The sequence below is a fragment of the Melopsittacus undulatus genome, chromosome 6, assembly GCF_012275295.1.
Source record: "Melopsittacus undulatus isolate bMelUnd1 chromosome 6, bMelUnd1.mat.Z, whole genome shotgun sequence".
NCBI classification, from domain to species: domain Eukaryota; kingdom Metazoa; phylum Chordata; class Aves; order Psittaciformes; family Psittaculidae; genus Melopsittacus; species Melopsittacus undulatus.
In genome coordinates, this window is record NC_047532.1 from 3,806,567 (window position 1) to 3,825,771 (window position 19,205).

Consider the following 19,205-nt stretch of genomic DNA (forward strand, 5'->3'; position numbering starts at 1 on the left):
CTGTGAACCCTATAAAACCCCAGCTTTGCTTAAGAAGTTGTTCGCATCCCACAAGTTCAAACCCTATCGATTTGAAGTCTTCTCACAAAGTAAACGTGGAAGCCCTGGTTTCCCCTGGTACCTCACAGTGAGCCTGGCATTTTCAGCCCCCCTTTACTCCCTTTCACAGAAGCTGTGCTTCTAAACTGCCCCATTTCTTTGCTGTCATGAATGGTTGTGCAAACCAAAATCCATCCTGTCAGCCGGCTGAAGCCAAGGAGCAAAGTCTCCAGTAGCACTAGTTCAAAAACAATTACTGCCTAACAAACACTTTGTTTGCCAACTGAACTGCAGCTTCCTTGGGTTTGATGCTGGCACCCTTTTTATTAACAGCAAAGATCTGTGTTCAGAGAAGCGATATCCTCATTTCCTGTTCAATATGAACCATTACTGAGTCATGGTTCAGCTTCAGTTCAGTGAAAACTTACACACGTAACAGTCTGCAAATCCATCACCTCCACAGAGCTCTGGTACTGACCATGTTTGCCTTTGTTCATCTCTACCTTGACAGAGACATAAATCTTACTCAAGGCAGAAGCAGGGTGGAAAGAACAGTAAGTTCCTCTGCAAAGCAAACCAGTTTATTAGAAAGCAAACCCCACTTCCTGCTAGAGTGAGACAGGTCACAGAGAGCCAACCTGAACTCACACCAAAACAAATCAGCTGCTTCAAAAGAAGTTATTCCACTTTCTATCAGAAGCTGCCTCCTGAGAGTTCATTTATCAGTCTTTAGAGATATTAAACCTCATCTATCACCACTCTTCTCCAATAATAATCTTTCCTTTAAAAAAAGCACCAGTGTCACAGTGTAAAAGACCTATCCCCATATTCGGACACAGAAGTCATTAGTGCCAGCACTATGCTTCTGTGTCAGAAGTATCTGTGGATCACTGCTACCTACCAAGAGGACAACAATAATTTATCAATGGCTGCAATTGTCAAAAAAAAAAGATGAATTTTAAAGCTAGAAATAAACTGTCAGTAATAGGATATAGAGAAGATCTGTTTTGTGACAACAACCTGGTAACTGGGGATTGTCAATGGAAAAACTCATGTTTTCATTCTTGAAAACTTCATCACCAGTTTCCTCAGTTTAGAATACATTACCAAAGCGGAAGTCACTAAGGGACCAGGATTATTGCCATCCATCAGTCCCATCCACAGGGGGACCATAAGAAGGCAAAAACCCACACTGATGCTTAAATCCCAAATTAACTCAAACTCAGAGAGAATGAGGGACCTTTTAAACTATGAAATCTACTAAGCTCACTACTAAAGGCAATGCACCATCTACTTCTTTATCATAGAGTGATGAAGATCTGTCTAAACTGTTTGGATTCTTGCCCCCACTAATCCTATTAAAGGTTACTAAAAAGCCATACTGCTCCAGCAAGTAGAAACCTTATACTCTAAACCTAAAACCTATTCACTGACATTTTATATCCTTTTGTTCTTCTGGCAGTACTGGCATCTGGTTTAAACTGTTAATTTCTGTACCTTTTCTATTTTTACTGATAACTCCTCTTTGAAATAGCCACCTTCCCTTTACATATCTATAGCATAATAAAGGATTCTGCATCCTCAACATAAAAAGGACATGGTACTGTTAGAACAAGTCCAGAGGAGGCCACGAAGATGATCAGGGGCTGGAGCACCTCCCATATGAAGACAGGCTGAGAAAGTTGGGGCTGTTCAGCCTGGAGAAGAGAAGGCTGCATGGAGACCTCATAGCAGCCTTCCAGTATCTGAAGGGGGCCTACAGGGATGTTGGGGAGGGACTGTTCATTAGGGACTGTAGTGATAGGACAAGGGGTAATGGGTTGAAACTTAAACAGCAGAGGTTTAGACTGGATATAAGGAAGAAATTCTTTACTGTGAGGGTGCTGAGGCACTGGAATGGGTTGCCCAGGAAGTTGTGAATGCTCCATCCCTGGCAGTGTTCAAGACCAGGTTGGATGAAGCCTTGGGTGATATGGTTTAGTGTGAGGTGTCCCTGCCCATGGCAGGGGGGTTGGAACTGGATGATCTTAAGGTCCTTTCCAACCCGAACTATTCTATGATTCTATGATAAGAAACAGATGGCAGTCAATACTGGTAAAACCACTAAGGAGAAAAACAAACTCCTGACTTAGAGAATCAGGTTTTATTTACTCCTTCAGTACATGAAGCTGCTCTATAAAATATTAGTTTTCATCCCATTTCTAACAGTTTAGCCCCTAACATATTGCACTCATGCCAGTGCAGCATTCTGACCCTCCTCCCAACATTGTCTCATTTAAATGTCATTAAAATCTACCCACTGCTGGTGGGGTGGGGTGGGTGGGGTGACAGGCAGAATTACTGATAAAAGACATCACTGCTGGCTCAAGCCATCCCAAACTGCAAGTTGCTGAGGACTAGAAAATGATTCAGGGAAGTATCATTATACGGTCACTGGTTGTACCTTTCCCTGCCACCCACCTTCTCTTTCTGCTCATCTCCACTTCTCAATGCTCAGTAAACCAAGGAATCTGGCTCTAAGAGGGCAGTGAATGGGTGACCATACACCCTCCTCCCAGTTCTGAAGTGTTCATACAAGAATGGTGTTCACGTAACCAGGACAAACAGGATGTGTAGAGCAGAAACTGTTATACAATATGATGTTGGAAGGTCTTGTCTTTGACTTGTGCTACCAGAGTTAAAGCTGTCTGAACTATTCTCAGAGAAAGGATTCAGTGAACAGTAGCCTAGAACTACAAAGGAGGAGACTGTGACTAAGAACACCCAAACAGAGAAAACTATTCCCCCCAAAAAACCAAATTCATTGAAAATTGTGACTTATTTGAGAAGCAACAACAGCCTTTGAAGGATTTGAGCTAACATGAATACAACCATGATTCATTTCAGATATAATGGATAACAGTTAAAAAAATAAGTGTATGCTTCCAAGTTACCAATTTAGGCAAAAACACCCTGAGCTGAGTCTGGAGAGCTTCCAGTCAAGGGAAAGAACAATCACAACAATAGCCAAGTTCTCTCGCTACTAACTTCAAGTGGGTTGAGGCACCTTGATTTTCTGATTAGGAACACAAGGTAAAGAGATTGAGGGGCTCATGCAGGTTTGTCCATGATCACCACATGGTCAGGAACAATAAATCTCAGTGCAGTGATTTATCCACCAAGTCACACTTGCCTCCTCTAAATAACTTGCATACAGCAAAGTTGGACAGAGCCTGCAAAGCCATAGAAACACTCTGGGGTCCAATGGCCAATCAATGTTTTTATGGAAGATTATCTTTTTCTTTGTAGACTATCCAATCACTACAAACAAAGAGAGGCCTTATCTGTGGAACCATGTGCAGACTGCTGATCTCTCTGCAATGGCCTCTTCATTGAAATCTCTGGCATCTCCAGACACCCAACCTTTAGTATCAAAAGGTCAGACATACACTGGACTGCTCTGGCTTTCTCCTCCAGAGCTACTTCCATTAAACATTCCACACAAAATGACAGCCAAGATAGTATGCTTATGTTGCCTAACTTTAGGATGAATGTCTGTGAGCCACACATTTACATGACTACTGCTCAGAGGAAGAGTAAATATCTCACATCTCCAATTTGTAGCATATGGACTTTTAAGACGAAACCATATTTAAGCACATCTCAATGGCTTAGCACTTTTCCTTAAGGAAAAAAAAGGAACCCAACAACCAAGAACATTTTTTAACCAGAATTTCAGTGACTGCTTCAGAAACACTCAGACCTATAGCCCCAGATTTCCATTTATGAGCTCCAACAGGCTGCAAAAGCTTACAGAAACCATACAAGGAGCCATTCAGGAACAGCCCACTCACACAGCAGGGACAAAAGTTTCTTATTTCCAACCACTTAACACAAAACACACTGTAGCAGCAGAGTGCTCATCCCTTCTTCTGTCTTCATCTATCCTGTCTCATGTAACTGTTTCAACTTATGACAAGTAAGACTCATCTGCTGCTGAGCATCTCTGACACATTTAAAGAGGAAGAAGACACGCTTAAGTCAGAAGAATGGTACAGAGTAGTGGGCAGTTTGAGGAGGTTATTCCAAGCCACTCACATGAGATATGTCAAAGAACTGAACACCTTGAAATCCTCCAAAATGAAAAAGGAAATAAAAAAGCTGGCACCAAATAACCTGAACTCCACATTCTAACACAGGCTTTGTGTGCTTCCAAAAAGAGGCACTACTGGGAGCTACTTTTCACAGTGGCTTACATTTCTGTGTCTGAGCACCGCAAATTGCAATAATTCACCCTGTATTCTAGTTATCCTTCTTTTTAACCCTTTGTTTTTAAGGTTTGGTTTTATCCAGCATCCCTTCCAAATTAACAGCACCAGTCTTTACCTTCTTTCAACTCTTATTCCCAGCACTTCACAGATATTATGGCGGCAAGTATCCCACGTGGGATTTTACCACCTGCCTCTTCACTATCTGTTTACTTTCCAGTTCCAGTTGAACTGAACCAGAGCCAGAATTATGCTCCTTTTTCTTAAGAAAGAGTGCATCTAATCCCTAGAATTTCACATTCTATCACCATATTAATAGGGATTAGTTTTAATATTCCATTTCCATTTGGTTCTTCAAAGCTTGGATAACCACTTGCACAACACTGTGCCAAACGAACCTGCCTTCTATCACTTGGCTCGCAGTTTCTCATCTGGGCCAGCAGCTTGCTGAAGTTCTTCTCATTTGTAAAGGACACATCATTTGCAATTACTCACCTCCCTTCAGGCACTGCAGCAGCCTTTGAAGAGGGCTTCTTTCCCCAGTGCTCCTTTTTCAACCATCTCCTCAGCCTCCAATACTCTCTCTGCAGAAAGATTACTCAGAGGAAGGCTTGGTGCAACACTCTCCTCACTGGCATTCACTGCCTCCTCCATGTGGCAGTCAAATTAAAAGTACTGAGGACCAGAAATTAGTTTAGTCCTTATAAAGCTTACAAGGAACCTCTACCTACACATCACCTTCCCCAGAAGTCAGTCTTTTAGCACCTTTACTTACACAGAAGAGAACTGCCTTGCAACTCGTTACTCACTGGCAGCTGAACATATCCTTGTGCTCACTTGCTGGGTAAGAAAAATGGTGTGCACCCAATCCTTACATTCCTACAGTCACCTAGAAAAGGGGCTGGAAGCCATCACATTTACTGAGTTGACCCACACGGCTGCCCATCAGGGGATAACTGTGTGCTTTTATTCCACCCTTCCCAATACACCTAAACTCATGAACTCTGGAGCTTTGTTGTTGTGGTTTAAGCCCAAGCAGTAACTCAGAACCACAGGACACTCATCCACATAGTACATATCTCTGTGCAAAATGCCACATGGAAAACAAGGAAAGTGATTTAACTCTCTGGAGAGGATGGAGCAAAAATAATTCTGATGCTGATTAGAAGAGGATTATGGCAAGGATCCTTCCCTCCTTTCTCTCCTGTTTCAAACATAGATTCAAGTGCCACCCAGTAAAGCAGGCAGTGCTGCAGGTGCTGGAACCCATCATGTGCCAGCCACGCCTGGAAAGGACACATCTTTGCTGGCAAAGGGAAAAGGATAAATTACAGGATACGTATATATATATGGCTCATGTATTACAAACGCCACAGCCACAGGCAGGACCTCGCAAAAATGCCACAAAGTTCAAGCTAATGGGAAGAAGAGCATAAAATAAGATTTTCTATGGCATTAAGGATTATGAGCATTCACTCCCTGTAACAGGCACGAGTGCTCTGGGAAGACATATAGATCTCTATATGGCTGCTGTCCCAGTGACCTTGCCACAACTCAGTGGAGCTGCTCTGCATCCCATAAGATGTCATTCTCATGAAATCAGCACTTTAAAACACCGTCTGCAAGTACTCTGTGTAGCAAAGCAATATCCATATACTCACAAGAGCCCTACCTTCCAGGAAGCCACCAAAGCGCAGTCAGATCACCCAAAGTTAAAGCATATCCTACAAGGCACAGAAACTTTTGTGTGTTATAACACCACAGCAAAGTAAGTGCAGTTAGGGGAAGAGCAGGAATGAAGACAGGTGACAAATCCAACAACTATCTAGCTGAACAAATGCTTCTGGCCAATGGAGCAGGGGTATTGCACTTAGCAAATGAAGCCCTTTACACTGATCCCTTTTGCCAAGACCCCGGCTATTAAAATGCAAGGCTTTTTAAAAGGTCATACAAGTAGCCTAGGAAAAGATGCCTACTGTTGTTTACACAGCTGGACTGGAAACAGCACAGCTTTTGGTCAGTCAGCATATACCACAGCACTAACAGTAAGGAAATCAAGATACTGTATCGATCCAAGTTCAAATTATTAACTATGTGCTATCTGAATGCAGCACTAGGACTCACTCAACAGCTACTTTCCATTTTATAGCTACTACACTCCCTACCATGCTTTGTTATCACAGACATGGTTTTGAGCATGTGTGAATTAACTGCAGCAGAGCTGCCCCGTCTGGTTATTTAAATGCAAAGTTTGCAATGCTAAACCCAGTACCAATATAATACCCCCCTCGGTAGGAGCATGAACATCATAAAAAGGTCAAGCATTTTCATAATGCTTTGCTAATGAGGGTCAGGGCCTGACTGGACTTGTTTTGGCCTCCAGCCTAGCAACAGTTTCTGTATTGGCCAAACTCTGACGAGTCTGCTATTATTTCTAGATCATTTGCATCTCTCCTGCCTTCCACAGAGACTTATCACAGAAACCACCAGTCACACAGCTGCTGTGTTAGCACACTAGCATGTCTGCTTCTGAAGACAATCATTTGATGCTATGGAAAACCTGCAGTTAACTATAAACAAGTACTTAAGGTGAAGATAGACAGCTTGGCATACTGAGCTTGCTCCATTCATTATGGCATGAGTCTTGAGAGAATTAAACCATGGACTAAGTATACTTCATTCATTGACTGGTCACAGCCTGGATCTGTAAACTGAGCAAGCCAGTCTTCCAAACTTGTTATTTCCTGGTTATCTCTTAGTTGTCAACAACAGCAACTACTCCCTGTCTATCTGGAGCTAAGCAGTTCACAGATGTTTAGGGCTTTATAACAGAACTGTCTGTACTTTTAGACAAAATCTACTTGTTTCTTAACAAATATGACAAAAAAAAAGCCAACATTAGATTTCTCTTGGTTTAGTATTCAATATTAGATAACATTACAATTATAATGGTATCATAAGAAACAACACATTTAACTCACACCTAGATGTACACATGAAGCAAGCCAAATCCAGACCCAAGATCTTCCTTGCAGGCAGACAGGTTACACAAGGCCATGTAACCTTAACAGCAATGTCAATTACAATTTGCAAAATCCATGGAAATCTTTATCAGGAAGGTATCCTCAGTACAAGACAGAGTAAAAGAAAACATGATGAAAGACAGGAATGTAACTGAACCAAAACAAGGCAATAAAAATGAGTGACCAGAGTGATGGCACAGGTGGCTCCTCACCTCTCCTCACCCCATCCTGAGAACAATAAACTGCTGGAACATGAGTATTGCAGTGAATCAGAGCATTTATTGTGACTTTATGGTGAATGCTTTTAGCTGAAGAAGGAAAGTCAGGGTCCATCCTTAATACTGTCTGTGATGCTATCTCCTGTACTAATAGAAACAACCTCATTTGGACATAAGAACAGCTCACTTGAATGAGCTTACGAAGGAAAAAAGCCTTCAAATTATAGCAACCCTAATCTGGAGATTATCATTGCAATATTTTCTCCATTCACCAGCCATACCAGGAGTTGAACCTACTGTCAAAGGAAAGTTCTTTCTGAAGCCATGCAGCTCTATCCCTTTTCCTCCTCCCCTGTGCCAAGCATTCACCAGTTCTGCTGTCAGAGAGGCTGGGAATTCCCTGCTGAGCGCTGCCAGCACCAGCCAAAATACACATCTTCTACTGCCCTGGATTGTACAAGAAGTCTACTGCAGAATGCCACTCAGAGAACCACCACTTCAGATTCCAGCATTTAATACCCAAGAGTAAAGACTGCACTAAGTCAGAATACCAAAGCTTATGCAAAACCACACAACACATGTATAGAAACCAGAATGAAGTCAGGCAGACACACAGACATGCAAGAACATTTCCCTGTGTGCCTGTTTGTTGCTGTGTTTTTCATTCTGTAACTGGTGCTGATCTTTAGCCATGACCAAACAATCATTACAGCTGTTGTGTAATGGTAGAGTGGGACAATAAATACGAATTATTGCAGTCAGCCACACAACAGTGTAAGTCTCCATCGCCACACAACAAGTCCTTCTGACAGCAAGAATAGCCATGTCAACAGGTACAGCTGAACACTGAGTCGGGACTGCGGAGGAAGAATGTTGGGGTTTTAAGACAATATGAAACTCATTCCCTGGTAAGCTTCCAGGCAACATTCCACAGAAACACTTGCAAAGAACCGCACACCAAGGCAAGCGAGGAGTCAAGCACAAGGCTCCAACATTAAACACTGCAATAAGCTGCAGACTAAAACAGGAAGTCAGGCTGCAGCCAAGAAACAAGAAATTGAGAAAAGCATGTAATCCTATCAACTTGCAAGCCATAACATTGTTATTTACATGTATGTGTAAGCATATGTACACACCTACAGACAAGCCTAATTCTACTTCAGTGCCTTAAAACAAAGCATCAGACAGTAACGTAACTTTTTTGGGGGAAAAAAGGCCAGCTTTGGGACTGTACAGGAAGATTTAAAACTATTTCCATCCAAATTACTGCCAAATCATATCTACCAGTGCCAACATAGTTTCAAGGCATGGTAACTAAGGCATACAAATGAATGGCCAATAACAAACCATTTCTCCACTGCAGGGTGAAGTTACACTCATGCTGAGCAGGATGACAACTTCGTGTGAGAGTGTGAAATGAATGGGTACAAGGTTAGCGCACTCCACATTTCTAAACTGTATTGAATTCAAATGACTCCAACCTTCACTAGTGAGTAATTAAGGTAGTGTAGTAATGCCACCCCAGACCCTTCTAGAACAGGCAAACTGACAGACTTCAGACCTGAAAAGACAATGAAATACAAAGGTCAGGTATATCAACACCAGAGCATATCTGTATCTCTGTCCTGCAGCCGAATGGAAATAACTGCTGCAAAATCCTATGAGTCATCAATGAAGAAAGGAACTGATGGATTTCTAAGCTAAGACTTTAGGTCAAGACTGGATATAACCGAGCAAGTGCATTAATCCAGAGGCCAGCAATCACATAAGACAGTCACGCTTCCTGCTGCAAAGTACACGGCTGCCAGCAACACCTCTAGGGCTGAAGCCTCCAGGGCTGGCAGCCTGCACAGGCACAACAGGTCTGATCCTCCCCTAAAGCACCAGGTTCACAACAGGCACCCAGATGAGCTACAGACCATTCAATGACTCTGGCACAGTCCACCCACCCTGCCAGATGAGGAGGATATGAACAAGCCATCATCTAGGCATTTGATGCAAGGCACTTGTGGTAAACATCTTTCCCAACAGATCCTCAGCCAGATGGGAAGCAAGGCACAAGCCATAACAGCCATTCCAGCTGCAAAATCTTCTTGGTTACCATGTACCAGATTAGAGGAGCAGAACAGGCAATTCCCACTACAAATTTTGTCAAGTATGGGTGATGACCAGTAAAATAATACTGTTTGCTAGCAGGCAACCTTCAGGAAGGGACTGTGAGAAGCAAACAACAGGCAAATGAGTTAACCTCCTGGACTGCCCTACAGACATGTCAACATTAAGCTGGCAGGCCTGAGGCAGACACTGTTCAGGATTAACAACTCAGAAGGGTGATTTCTGTGTGTCAAGGGAAGTCTTTAGAGTGAACAGAGATGTGAGAGATATGAGAAGAAAGTCCTTCTCACCCACAAAGCACAGCTTCAGCTGCACTCTTCGATCCTTACCCTTCCCATCCTCTCACAACCTTCTTGCATATGCTTGCACTTCCAGCCAAAACACTTTCCTACTAGAAGAAAAACAGTAGTGAGCAACATGAACCTTGAGTCTTTTCACACTGGTGGGCTGTACTTTCCCACTTCCACAATGGAAGGCAGGTCATGATACTGTTTCTAGTGATCAGGGACCGTAACATAAAAGAACTAAAGGGATGTGAGTTACTTGTCAGAAAGGTAAGAAACACAGGAAGAAAAGCTGCTCAGTTTTCCTTCTCCCTCGAGGAGTGGGGTAAAATGTTTTCACAACTCTTCCTGCATCCCCTTACAGTCTATCCTATTGCCATCCCTGAAAAAGCTGCCTTTCACCAACTGCAGAGTTCCATAACTTTACTCATCAAGCTGTGTTTAAGAGCAGTGTCCAAATGACACTTTCTATAAAGACAATTTTTGTCCGGGGCAGCAATTGTCAAACTCTGAATCACCATCCCCACCTCCACAGGGTCATTTTTGCATTCCTTCCACACCTATAGTTTGAGAGCCACCACAATGGTAGAAGCAAGGGGAAAGCGCAAGCTCTGCAGAACACACCCTCTGAAGAAGGGAAGGGGTGGCTTAGAGAGCAAAGTCAAGTGAAGTTATACATAGAAAAAAGCTCTTCAGTGAAGACAGTGATAGAATAAAATGCTGGCAGATCAGTGGAAGCCTGTGGCTGGAAGGATTTGCTGAGCCTATTCCCACCAAGACACTGCTGGGCAGATTCAGTATCTTCCAGCTAATTTCTTTTGACTCCTTGAGTCACTCTGCCCAACCCAACAGCTCCCCAGCAATACCCTCACCCAACATCCCATATGTTGTGCTTTGGGAACTACAGTCAGGGGTATGAAAAGCCAGCTATTTCATCCATGTATGGGCTGTGCTAGAGTCCAAAACCCACACCCTTGCAAAACAGGCATTTCCTCTTGTTCCTAGTAACTGCTCCAAATTTCTATCCCTCTGAACCCTGTCATGGTTCTCATACCAGCATCAAAAAGTTACTGAAATCCAGAGGTGTTACAAGCAGGTTTTGTTCAAAGACAACACATCAGAACCCCCTGTCCAAGTGATTCAGCCACCTGCCTGTCTTTGATCATGCTCAGCTTCATTGTTCAAGGACCTGCAAGGAACATGAGTCATGCTTGTGTAAGGATACCTGCTTCCAGGCCTTTCATCCTCCCTGTAATTAATGTAATTTAAAAAACCATTTCTAGAATTCACATCCAAAGTCTTATTTTAGACTACTACTCCTAGAGCAGGGAATTTGGCCTATGGACAAAGCTTCCAAAAGCATTCCAGGCAGAAAACTGCAACATACATTCACTGGAAAAGGTCAGTTCTCATTCAGGTTTTCTTGCTGTACAGGATGAAGCTCAGCTTCAAAGACAACATCACACCTTTGTGAACCAGTTATCGATAAGACAGCCTGTGAACCTTTCCAATGCTGGAAGTCCTGCTGCCTCTGACAGTGCGATTCACTCACCAACCAACCTCCAATTTCACATGCAATACTGCAACTTCTTCAAAGTTGCTTCCCCAACTGCACAAATGTAATCAGCTCACAAGGCTGCTGAAAGCAGCAGTTCTGCCATCTGTCTGCTTATTCCCACCGCACACTTGTGCGGGCACAAGTATTTGTGAAGCCATGTAACGATCCAGAGGGAATGAGAAAACTAACCAGGGGAAAAAATAAACCCATGATTAGCTCATTTCTCAATCTGTACAACCGTGCATGCTGCTCGAGCATGGCAATAAGCAGAAATATCACTGATTTTATTAATGGCGGTGCCATTTTCAGCAGTCCATTGACACAGCAACTGAAAAACACTTCAGCACATGTGAATTTTAGAATAGAAATAGTTGTATTTGATTCACTATTGCGTTCTTGTCAAGGTAAGAAGTGGAAGGAGAAAGGTGAAGCAATGTACTGATTACTGAGAGGAATCAAAGTTCTTACTGGAAAACATTTCAGTGGTGAGATCTTCACTCCTGTCTCAGTTTCCTCCACTTTTAACTCTCTTACAGCAATGAAAGAGTGAAATGGTACAAAACTGATGCTGTAACCTATAGAACACACACATAGGACAACCCAAAGCAAAATGGCTACTCAGAGCAGCAGCTCCTGAGCAACTGGTATCTACAAAAGAACACACATGGATCTGCAAAAGACCTGGGGAAGGAAACTCACAGTGGAGCCTCCCTGCCCTCCTTTCATTATTGGTACTGATGGAATCACACGAGAGTTATGAAGAACATACAGGGAAGACTTGATGGAGTGGCAGGTTAAAGTAGGAATCCACAGAGCCGGGTTGTCATGACAGCAGCTGAAAGTATGCAAGAGATGTATAGATCCTGGGTGTTAGAACAGCACGGACTCCAAATAAAATCTTTAATACATTACATTATTTTAAACACTAAGAAGCATACACCACATGTCACTAATGAAACACAGGCTGCATGATAACCATTTGCATTGGTGCATGAGGGAGGAGGACATACACAAACTAACTTGTGTTCATTAAGCACGGGTTCTCCCAGATTTAACAGTGATGCTGTACATAACAAGGAAACAAGTGAGATGCTCTCTGGTGGACCAACACACTCGAGTCTCAACTGAAGCTTGGAAACTCGCCACGAGCTCCATCCCATTTAAAAGAAAAGTAAAAGAGTGGAAACTCTATTTCAACAACCTCTTACATTAACTGTACATTCAAACAGCCTTGGAGCATGCAGCAACTCGGTAACTCATTCCAACTGAGAGGAAGTAACTTCCTGTCAGAGAGAAGTTACTCCCTGTAGTGTGTGAGATCTTATGTGCAGCAGCACCCCCGGATCGGGCAGGCTGCAGGTGCTGACATGCTGGACAACACTGTGGTGGTCACTTCCAAAGGCGGAAGGACACGGGTTCAAGATGAACACCAAACGAGTGGCCAGGGACAGGAATGCAGCAGTCCCTTGGAGGATACTCCTGCAGGGAGGTGAAGGAGGATGGGAGTAACAGGTGTTTATGTGATCTGCTCCAAACTCTGGGAATTTGACGTGGTGGATTACTCAGGGATGTCTAACGCTGTGTGATCTACAGAGCTGTCACAAGGCAAGGACCCCGCACAGTCTGAGACCGAAGCAGCGTTACGAGTGCCTGGCACGGGGAACGTACTGGTACACCAGTGCTCGCAAACACCGCGGGTCTCCCACACTGGGTACTCCCCATCCAGCACTGAGGCCCGCACTCACACGGCCATATGGGCAGAGAAAGGGTCCCACTGAGGACCGCTGGTGCAATGAGCACGGACAGGAGCGGGGCGCTGCGGGCAGCCCCTGCGGCCGGAGGTCGCTGGAAGCCAGGGGAGCACAGATCCGGCACCGCACAAAGGCGGGTGGCCCGGAACGGAGCACGGAGGGGCCAGCACTGCCCGGGGAGCAGCGGGTGCCCCGGCAGGGGTTAACGGGGCCAGCGGGGCCGCGGGGCCGGGCAGCGAGGGCCCCGCCGAGAGCAACCGGAGCCCGCACGGCCACGGGGCGGGGGCGCCCGCGGGCCAGGCGAGGACAGGGGCCGGCCGGGCGCGCACGAGGCGCCCACGAGGGAGGGCGGTCGGTCGGTCGGTCGGGACACGGCGATACTCACTAGGGGTCGTTGGTGAAGCGGGGGCTCCGCGGGGGCTGGTAGCCGTAGAGGTGACAGTAGAGCACATCGAAGCAGAAGCAGCACATCTCGGCCGACACCACCATCTTCCTGCAGCCGGGCCCGCCGGAGCCGGCGCCGGGGGACGAGAGCAGCGAGGAGGCCGGCGGGGCCAGGCCGGCGGGGCCCCCGCCGCAGCTGGGCGGCAGCGGTGGGGAAAGGGCGCAGCCGGCGGCGCCCCCCGCCAGCCCCCCGAGCCCGTTGAGACGGGGACCCCCCGGCGGGGGCAACGCCCCCGGCTCGCCCCCCGCCGCCGCCGCCCCTCCGCAGTGGGAGCCGCTGCCGCCGCCTCCCGGGCCGGCCGAGCCCGACGGAGGGGAACTGGAGAGTTTCTGCTTCTTCACCCCGCAGCAACCCGCCGCCATCTTGGAGCCGTCTCCCCCCACGCAGCGCTTCCGACCCATGGCGGGGGGGCCGGCCGACCGGCCGGGGGACGTGCGGCGGCCCGCTCCGCCTCCTGCCGGGCCCGCTCCGCCTGCAACGGGGAGGGAGCGGGGAAGGGGGAAAAATGAATGAGGAGAGGAAGATGGGGGAGGAAAGAGACAGAGAGAGCCGCGTTAGAGCCGGCCGGTGAGTGGCCCGGGGCTGAGGGGAGCACGGCCCGCAGGTGTGGCGGCCGCCGGGGCCGGGCGGCCTTGCCTTTCCCCTCCCCTCCACACAGTGAGCCACCCCTTCTCGCCTTCCCCCCCCAACCCCGGTGCTTGTTCTCCTCCTTCTGCCGGGGAAGTGGAGCAACTGCACCCCCCGTGCTGGAAAATAAAGGAATCAGCTGAAAGTAACCCCACAAACCCGGCTTGTGGAGCGCGGCAGAGCCATGGAGATGGTTAAAAACACCCCGATAAATAATGCAGGTGACCTGAGATGCCTTCCCCTTGGGAGGAGAAGGGAGGGGAAGGGAAAGGGAAGCCAAGCGAGGGGTTGTGCTGGTGCCGGCAGGCGGGAAGAGTGCTTGGATGCACCTATTAAACCTATTATTGAGCGTGCAGTCGTGATGGCTAAACGACATAGGCTTTAGGTATATGTATATATATATATAGACATACACATATATATATATGTTTTTTATGACAGCATTAGCAATTATTTCACATCCTGTCAGTAGCAGATCAAGGCCGTAGGCCCTCAGCCTCAGGGCAAGCAGCCGTGACCCTGTGAAACCACAGCCCAGGGAGCCTGCAGCTTCCTCATGGGGACACCTCGAGAGAATGGAAGTCCAGAGGGAAAGGATGTGAGCTCTGCAGTGCTTCAGATGGTTAAAATGAAGCTTAGTGAGCTACAGGGGTAGGAGGGGAAATGTGTTTTATATTAGCCTCACGTGTGGATGTGTCTGAATTCGTGGAGAGACTTGCAGACGGCCATAAAGTACTTCCAGAGCTGCATGTATGTGTATTTAGGAAACTACCTCAGCCGTCAGTGTTATGCAGCCATCTCTGGTATGGGATGTAACAGCTGTTTGATGTGGAGCAGGAACACTACACTATCAAGGAACACAAAGAGTGAGGGTTGCCACATAGGGTTAAAATAATATTGCAGCTTTAGGGACACAGTCATTGTCCAAGCTAAAATGCAGTCTAAAGTTTCAACAGTTGCAAGCTGATTTGAGACTCTGTTTGACATTTCTTGTTGGAAATGTTTTCTCCAGCATCTTCATGATCTTAATTTTGCCTGAATATTGGATTACTGTGGATTTGAAGGGAAAATGGCCGGTTCCTAGAGCTCCAGTATTAATGGGTTAAAAAACCCACTGAGGGTTTCTGTCCAAATACTGGCCTAAAGTTCTCTTGACTGTGAATCACGGCCTGAGCTGAAACAGCTGCAGGGAATAATAGCAAACAGAAGGAGAAGAATTAGATGGTGTAAAGCAGCCTTTTCCATTTTAAACTGTGATGTTTATGTTTGGAGCTGGACAATACTGGAGGAGGGAACCCAGTTCCCCTCTCTGAAACAACTTTCAAGTTTCTTTCAAAACAAAGGCAGTGTTTTCCACATTGGGGATTCATTTGTTTAAAATCAGTTAGCAGTGACACCTTCTGTTGCTTTTGGGAAAATAGTTTCTCCAGGTATGGAATTTTGCCTTTTTCTCAGGTTTTTATCATCCTACATTCCTTAACATTAGCATTTATCAAAGTATCAAGTAATTGTGAAAGCCTATGATGCATTCACAAATAGGATTGTTTGCTCTACTGGGATAGGTACTTGTGGGGTCAGTGCAAGGCTCAGAGCTAGGGCTGGTATTCTTGTGCAGTATCAAGACTATTGGTAGTGCACAGCAATCACTTTGATGAAGGATTGTATTGCAGTGGTCCCTGAAAGGGTAAATTAAACATGTCACTTACTCATTAAAAACACTTCCTCTCCCTCTGCAGATGGTCTTTGCTACATCTGCTTATAGTTGTGCTCCTACTTTATGTATTGTACATTATACTGTACATTACATTGTTGCAATGTAACGTATACCAAGTCTCCCTTTGTAGAGACAGCAACAAATCCAAGAACACAACTGTGGAAATTATTGTTACATGGAATCAGGAAGACACAGTTGTATTATCAAATCTTGTTATCAGTAGTGGGGAGAACTGCAGACTTGCAAAACATTTTGTGTAGCTCAATGGAAGATTTCCATTGATATTATTCTTTGGACAAGATGGCTTCTTTTAACTGCAACATCTGTTCCACTGGCCCTTTGCTTCAGTTAAGTCTAAAGACCTTTACATTTCTTATTGCAAGGACCCCTGAAAGTGTGTTTGTTCCTTTATGTATGTAGTACTATATTTTGTGAACTTAAGCAGATTTTCTCCTGTTGGTTGATGACTGTGCTGTGCCTCACATGCAGTCAAATGTACTGAGTGAACTCCGTATAAACCCAGACTCTCAGCAGTACCAACAGAGTCAGTATGGTAGTCCAATTAGATCAGTTTAATTTAGGTATGATGTAGCTCTGCTTTATGATTCCAGCTGTTTAGCATTATTGCTCACCTCATGTTCTAAAGCCCCGGTGATTTTAGGATCATCACTTGTTACAAATGAGAGATTGAAATTAATTTCTTAATTAAAAATCACAACCCATGATTCCTGAAAAGAGCTGTTAGAGAAATGGTGACAAGAAAAATGGAATCATTTGCAGAAGGATATTCCTCAGTGATCCAAAGTTGCTCTGGAGGGTTGCCCTTCTTGCACAGAACAGCAGCATGGTTACTGCCTGAGGGAAACGCTCACCTAACAGACATGATCCAATTCCTTTTGAATCCGAGGTAACACTTGTGCTGCCTGTAGTGGAAGTCAGTTTGTTCTCAAGTAGGCCAAAATATGATTTATGTTCTCAGTATCTTACAATCTAATTACAAGACAAGAACCAGGAAACAATGAGCCAAAATTGGGCTGCATGGGTAAGCAGGAGTGATATAATCCTTGCCTTATTAGCATCAACTCTTTTAATAGGCACTGTGACAGGTGAGGGATTTAAAAGGCTACTTAAAATAGCAGGTTTAGGCTGTGGTTCCATGTGCATTTCTGCAGTAGTAGTAATGTTGGTTTAAGCAGCTCTCCCTCAGTTAATTGTTCTCTTTCCTGTCCCACCCTCTCTGTTGCATTCGTGCAGCTGTTTGTGCAGATGTGAGGCAGAAAATCAAGCTGAAAACCAATTATTATTTCCCCTTAATTATTTTCCAGCCAAATGAGTTCTCCAGTCTGGTCTGTGTTGGTCTGTTGAAGTGGCTGTACAAAACTGAGGATTTATAGCCCTGGGCAGCTTAAACAGTACTGGTGGAAAATGAGAAGTAGCCTAAAGTGGCAGTGCATGTATTTGTAGGGAAGCTGTCAGAGATCACAGAAGTGCCTGAATTTTAAACAATGGGTGAGGAAAGCCAGTGGAGGAAATGTATGAAAGATAAAGGCTGCATAAGGGGCCTTGAAGTAGTTAATGCTTGAGACTGTGGAAAAGTCAGAGCTGGGGAGTGAATGGGGAAACAAAGCTCTCTTTTCAAAATCTATCATTTTCCACTTTCTTGGAACCAAAGGAAACATTATACCACAGTTAATTCTGTAAAAACCAAACTCTGAAAATTGAGCAGTGTAACCAGCTAGCATCTCTATGGAGTTGTTGGTTATTGCTCTAGTTATTAGTCTAGAGAAGGGTCTGTACTTACATCTCCCCAGATTCAATGGTTAAATTCTATCTCTGTGTCTTCACATCATAATGATCTTTTTTGGACGAGCCTGCCATTAAACTGGAAGATTTACATGCTGAGAATTCCTTTGGTCTGAGGAGTTTCCACCCATTGTGGAGGCAGTCTAGACAACTCTTCCCTCACTCTGCAGCCTATGAGGCTTTATAGATGTAGCTGGAAAGAAACTGGGTTTTGCCTGCGTTACTTTCTCACATTATTCCCAAACTGCTCTATCACATTCTTGAGGCTCATGTGAGTTTTCCTCAGTCTATTCTGCTTAGACAGTATAGTTGCTGTTCTTCAGTGTGCTCCCTTTCTCGGCTGTCCCCAGGAGAAATTAGATGCAGCTCTGAATCTAGGCCACAAAGTGTGCACAAAATCCAATAAAGTTAATGAAAGTTAACTTGCACATGTCTGAGAACAGTAATTGTTCCTACCAGTTAGAGGCCATATCCTGCTATTGTTCCATATATCAAACCCCTATTGAAGTCTCTTCTAAAAAATCTTGTACAAAAAGCCATCTCAGGATGTGATACCAGCCAGCAGACAAAAGGTCCTCACATGTGTAGCTGGAATCCTGGCCCCGTTTCATATTCTGAGCTATGATACAATTTCACCATACTGTGAATCCTGACTGTATTATTTTAACATTAACATTGTTTTGCAGGCGTTTTTCACTCTTAGGCAAATTTAGGGGTTGGTCCCATTGAACCATCTGTGCATGGAGCTTGCTCTGCAAAACTGGACATCAGGTAAAGAAACACCACAACAGAACACCCCAAACACACAAACAACTCTTCCCCCCAAGAAAAAACAAGCAAAAGAAAACCAACAAACCACAATGTGCTCTAAAATGTTGTTTGTTGAACTAAATATCCAGGACTGCACAGTTTTCTAACCAGAGACAGAAACATTAAATCTGTCATTGGAGTCAGTAAAGTTACTTAATTAAAAACCTGAGGATCAAAGTACCTTCAATAAATGAAGGTGAGATGAGGAGTAGCTTTTTAATGGAATTCTTTTCACTTAATTCTTTGTGCTGGAACGTTCCTCAAATGTTATGTTAATGCAATAACCTCCCCTTTGGAATGTATTTTTCCATAGTCCAGTGATAATAGAAGCCATAGCTTACAGAGCTATATTCTCAGTGTAAATTCACCATGGTTTCATTTGAGGTCAGTGGAGCTACAGTGATTTATGCTAGCTGATACATTAATAATAAGCCTTAGGACATATTTTTTGACATGGCTGTTTGTAGTTCTCCTTCACAAAATGTTTTCCACTCCTGTAGAGCAACCATATATATTAATAGCACATCTCATTTCTGAGGAGGCTGAAGTGCTAGCTTTAAGACTTTGAAAT

General features: G+C 44.7%; 1 protein-coding gene across 1 annotated transcript in view; it reads right to left on the minus strand.

The window, feature by feature from the left end:
* The window catches only part of AMMECR1 (AMMECR nuclear protein 1), a 100,052-nt gene that overhangs the window by 60,427 nt on the left and 20,420 nt on the right, over nt 1-19,205 (minus strand). The window contains exon 2 of the mRNA XM_034063590.1: nt 13,621-14,152. Coding sequence (XP_033919481.1) covers nt 13,621-14,152 — 532 coding nt within the window. The remainder of the gene's footprint in view (nt 1-13,620; nt 14,153-19,205) is intronic.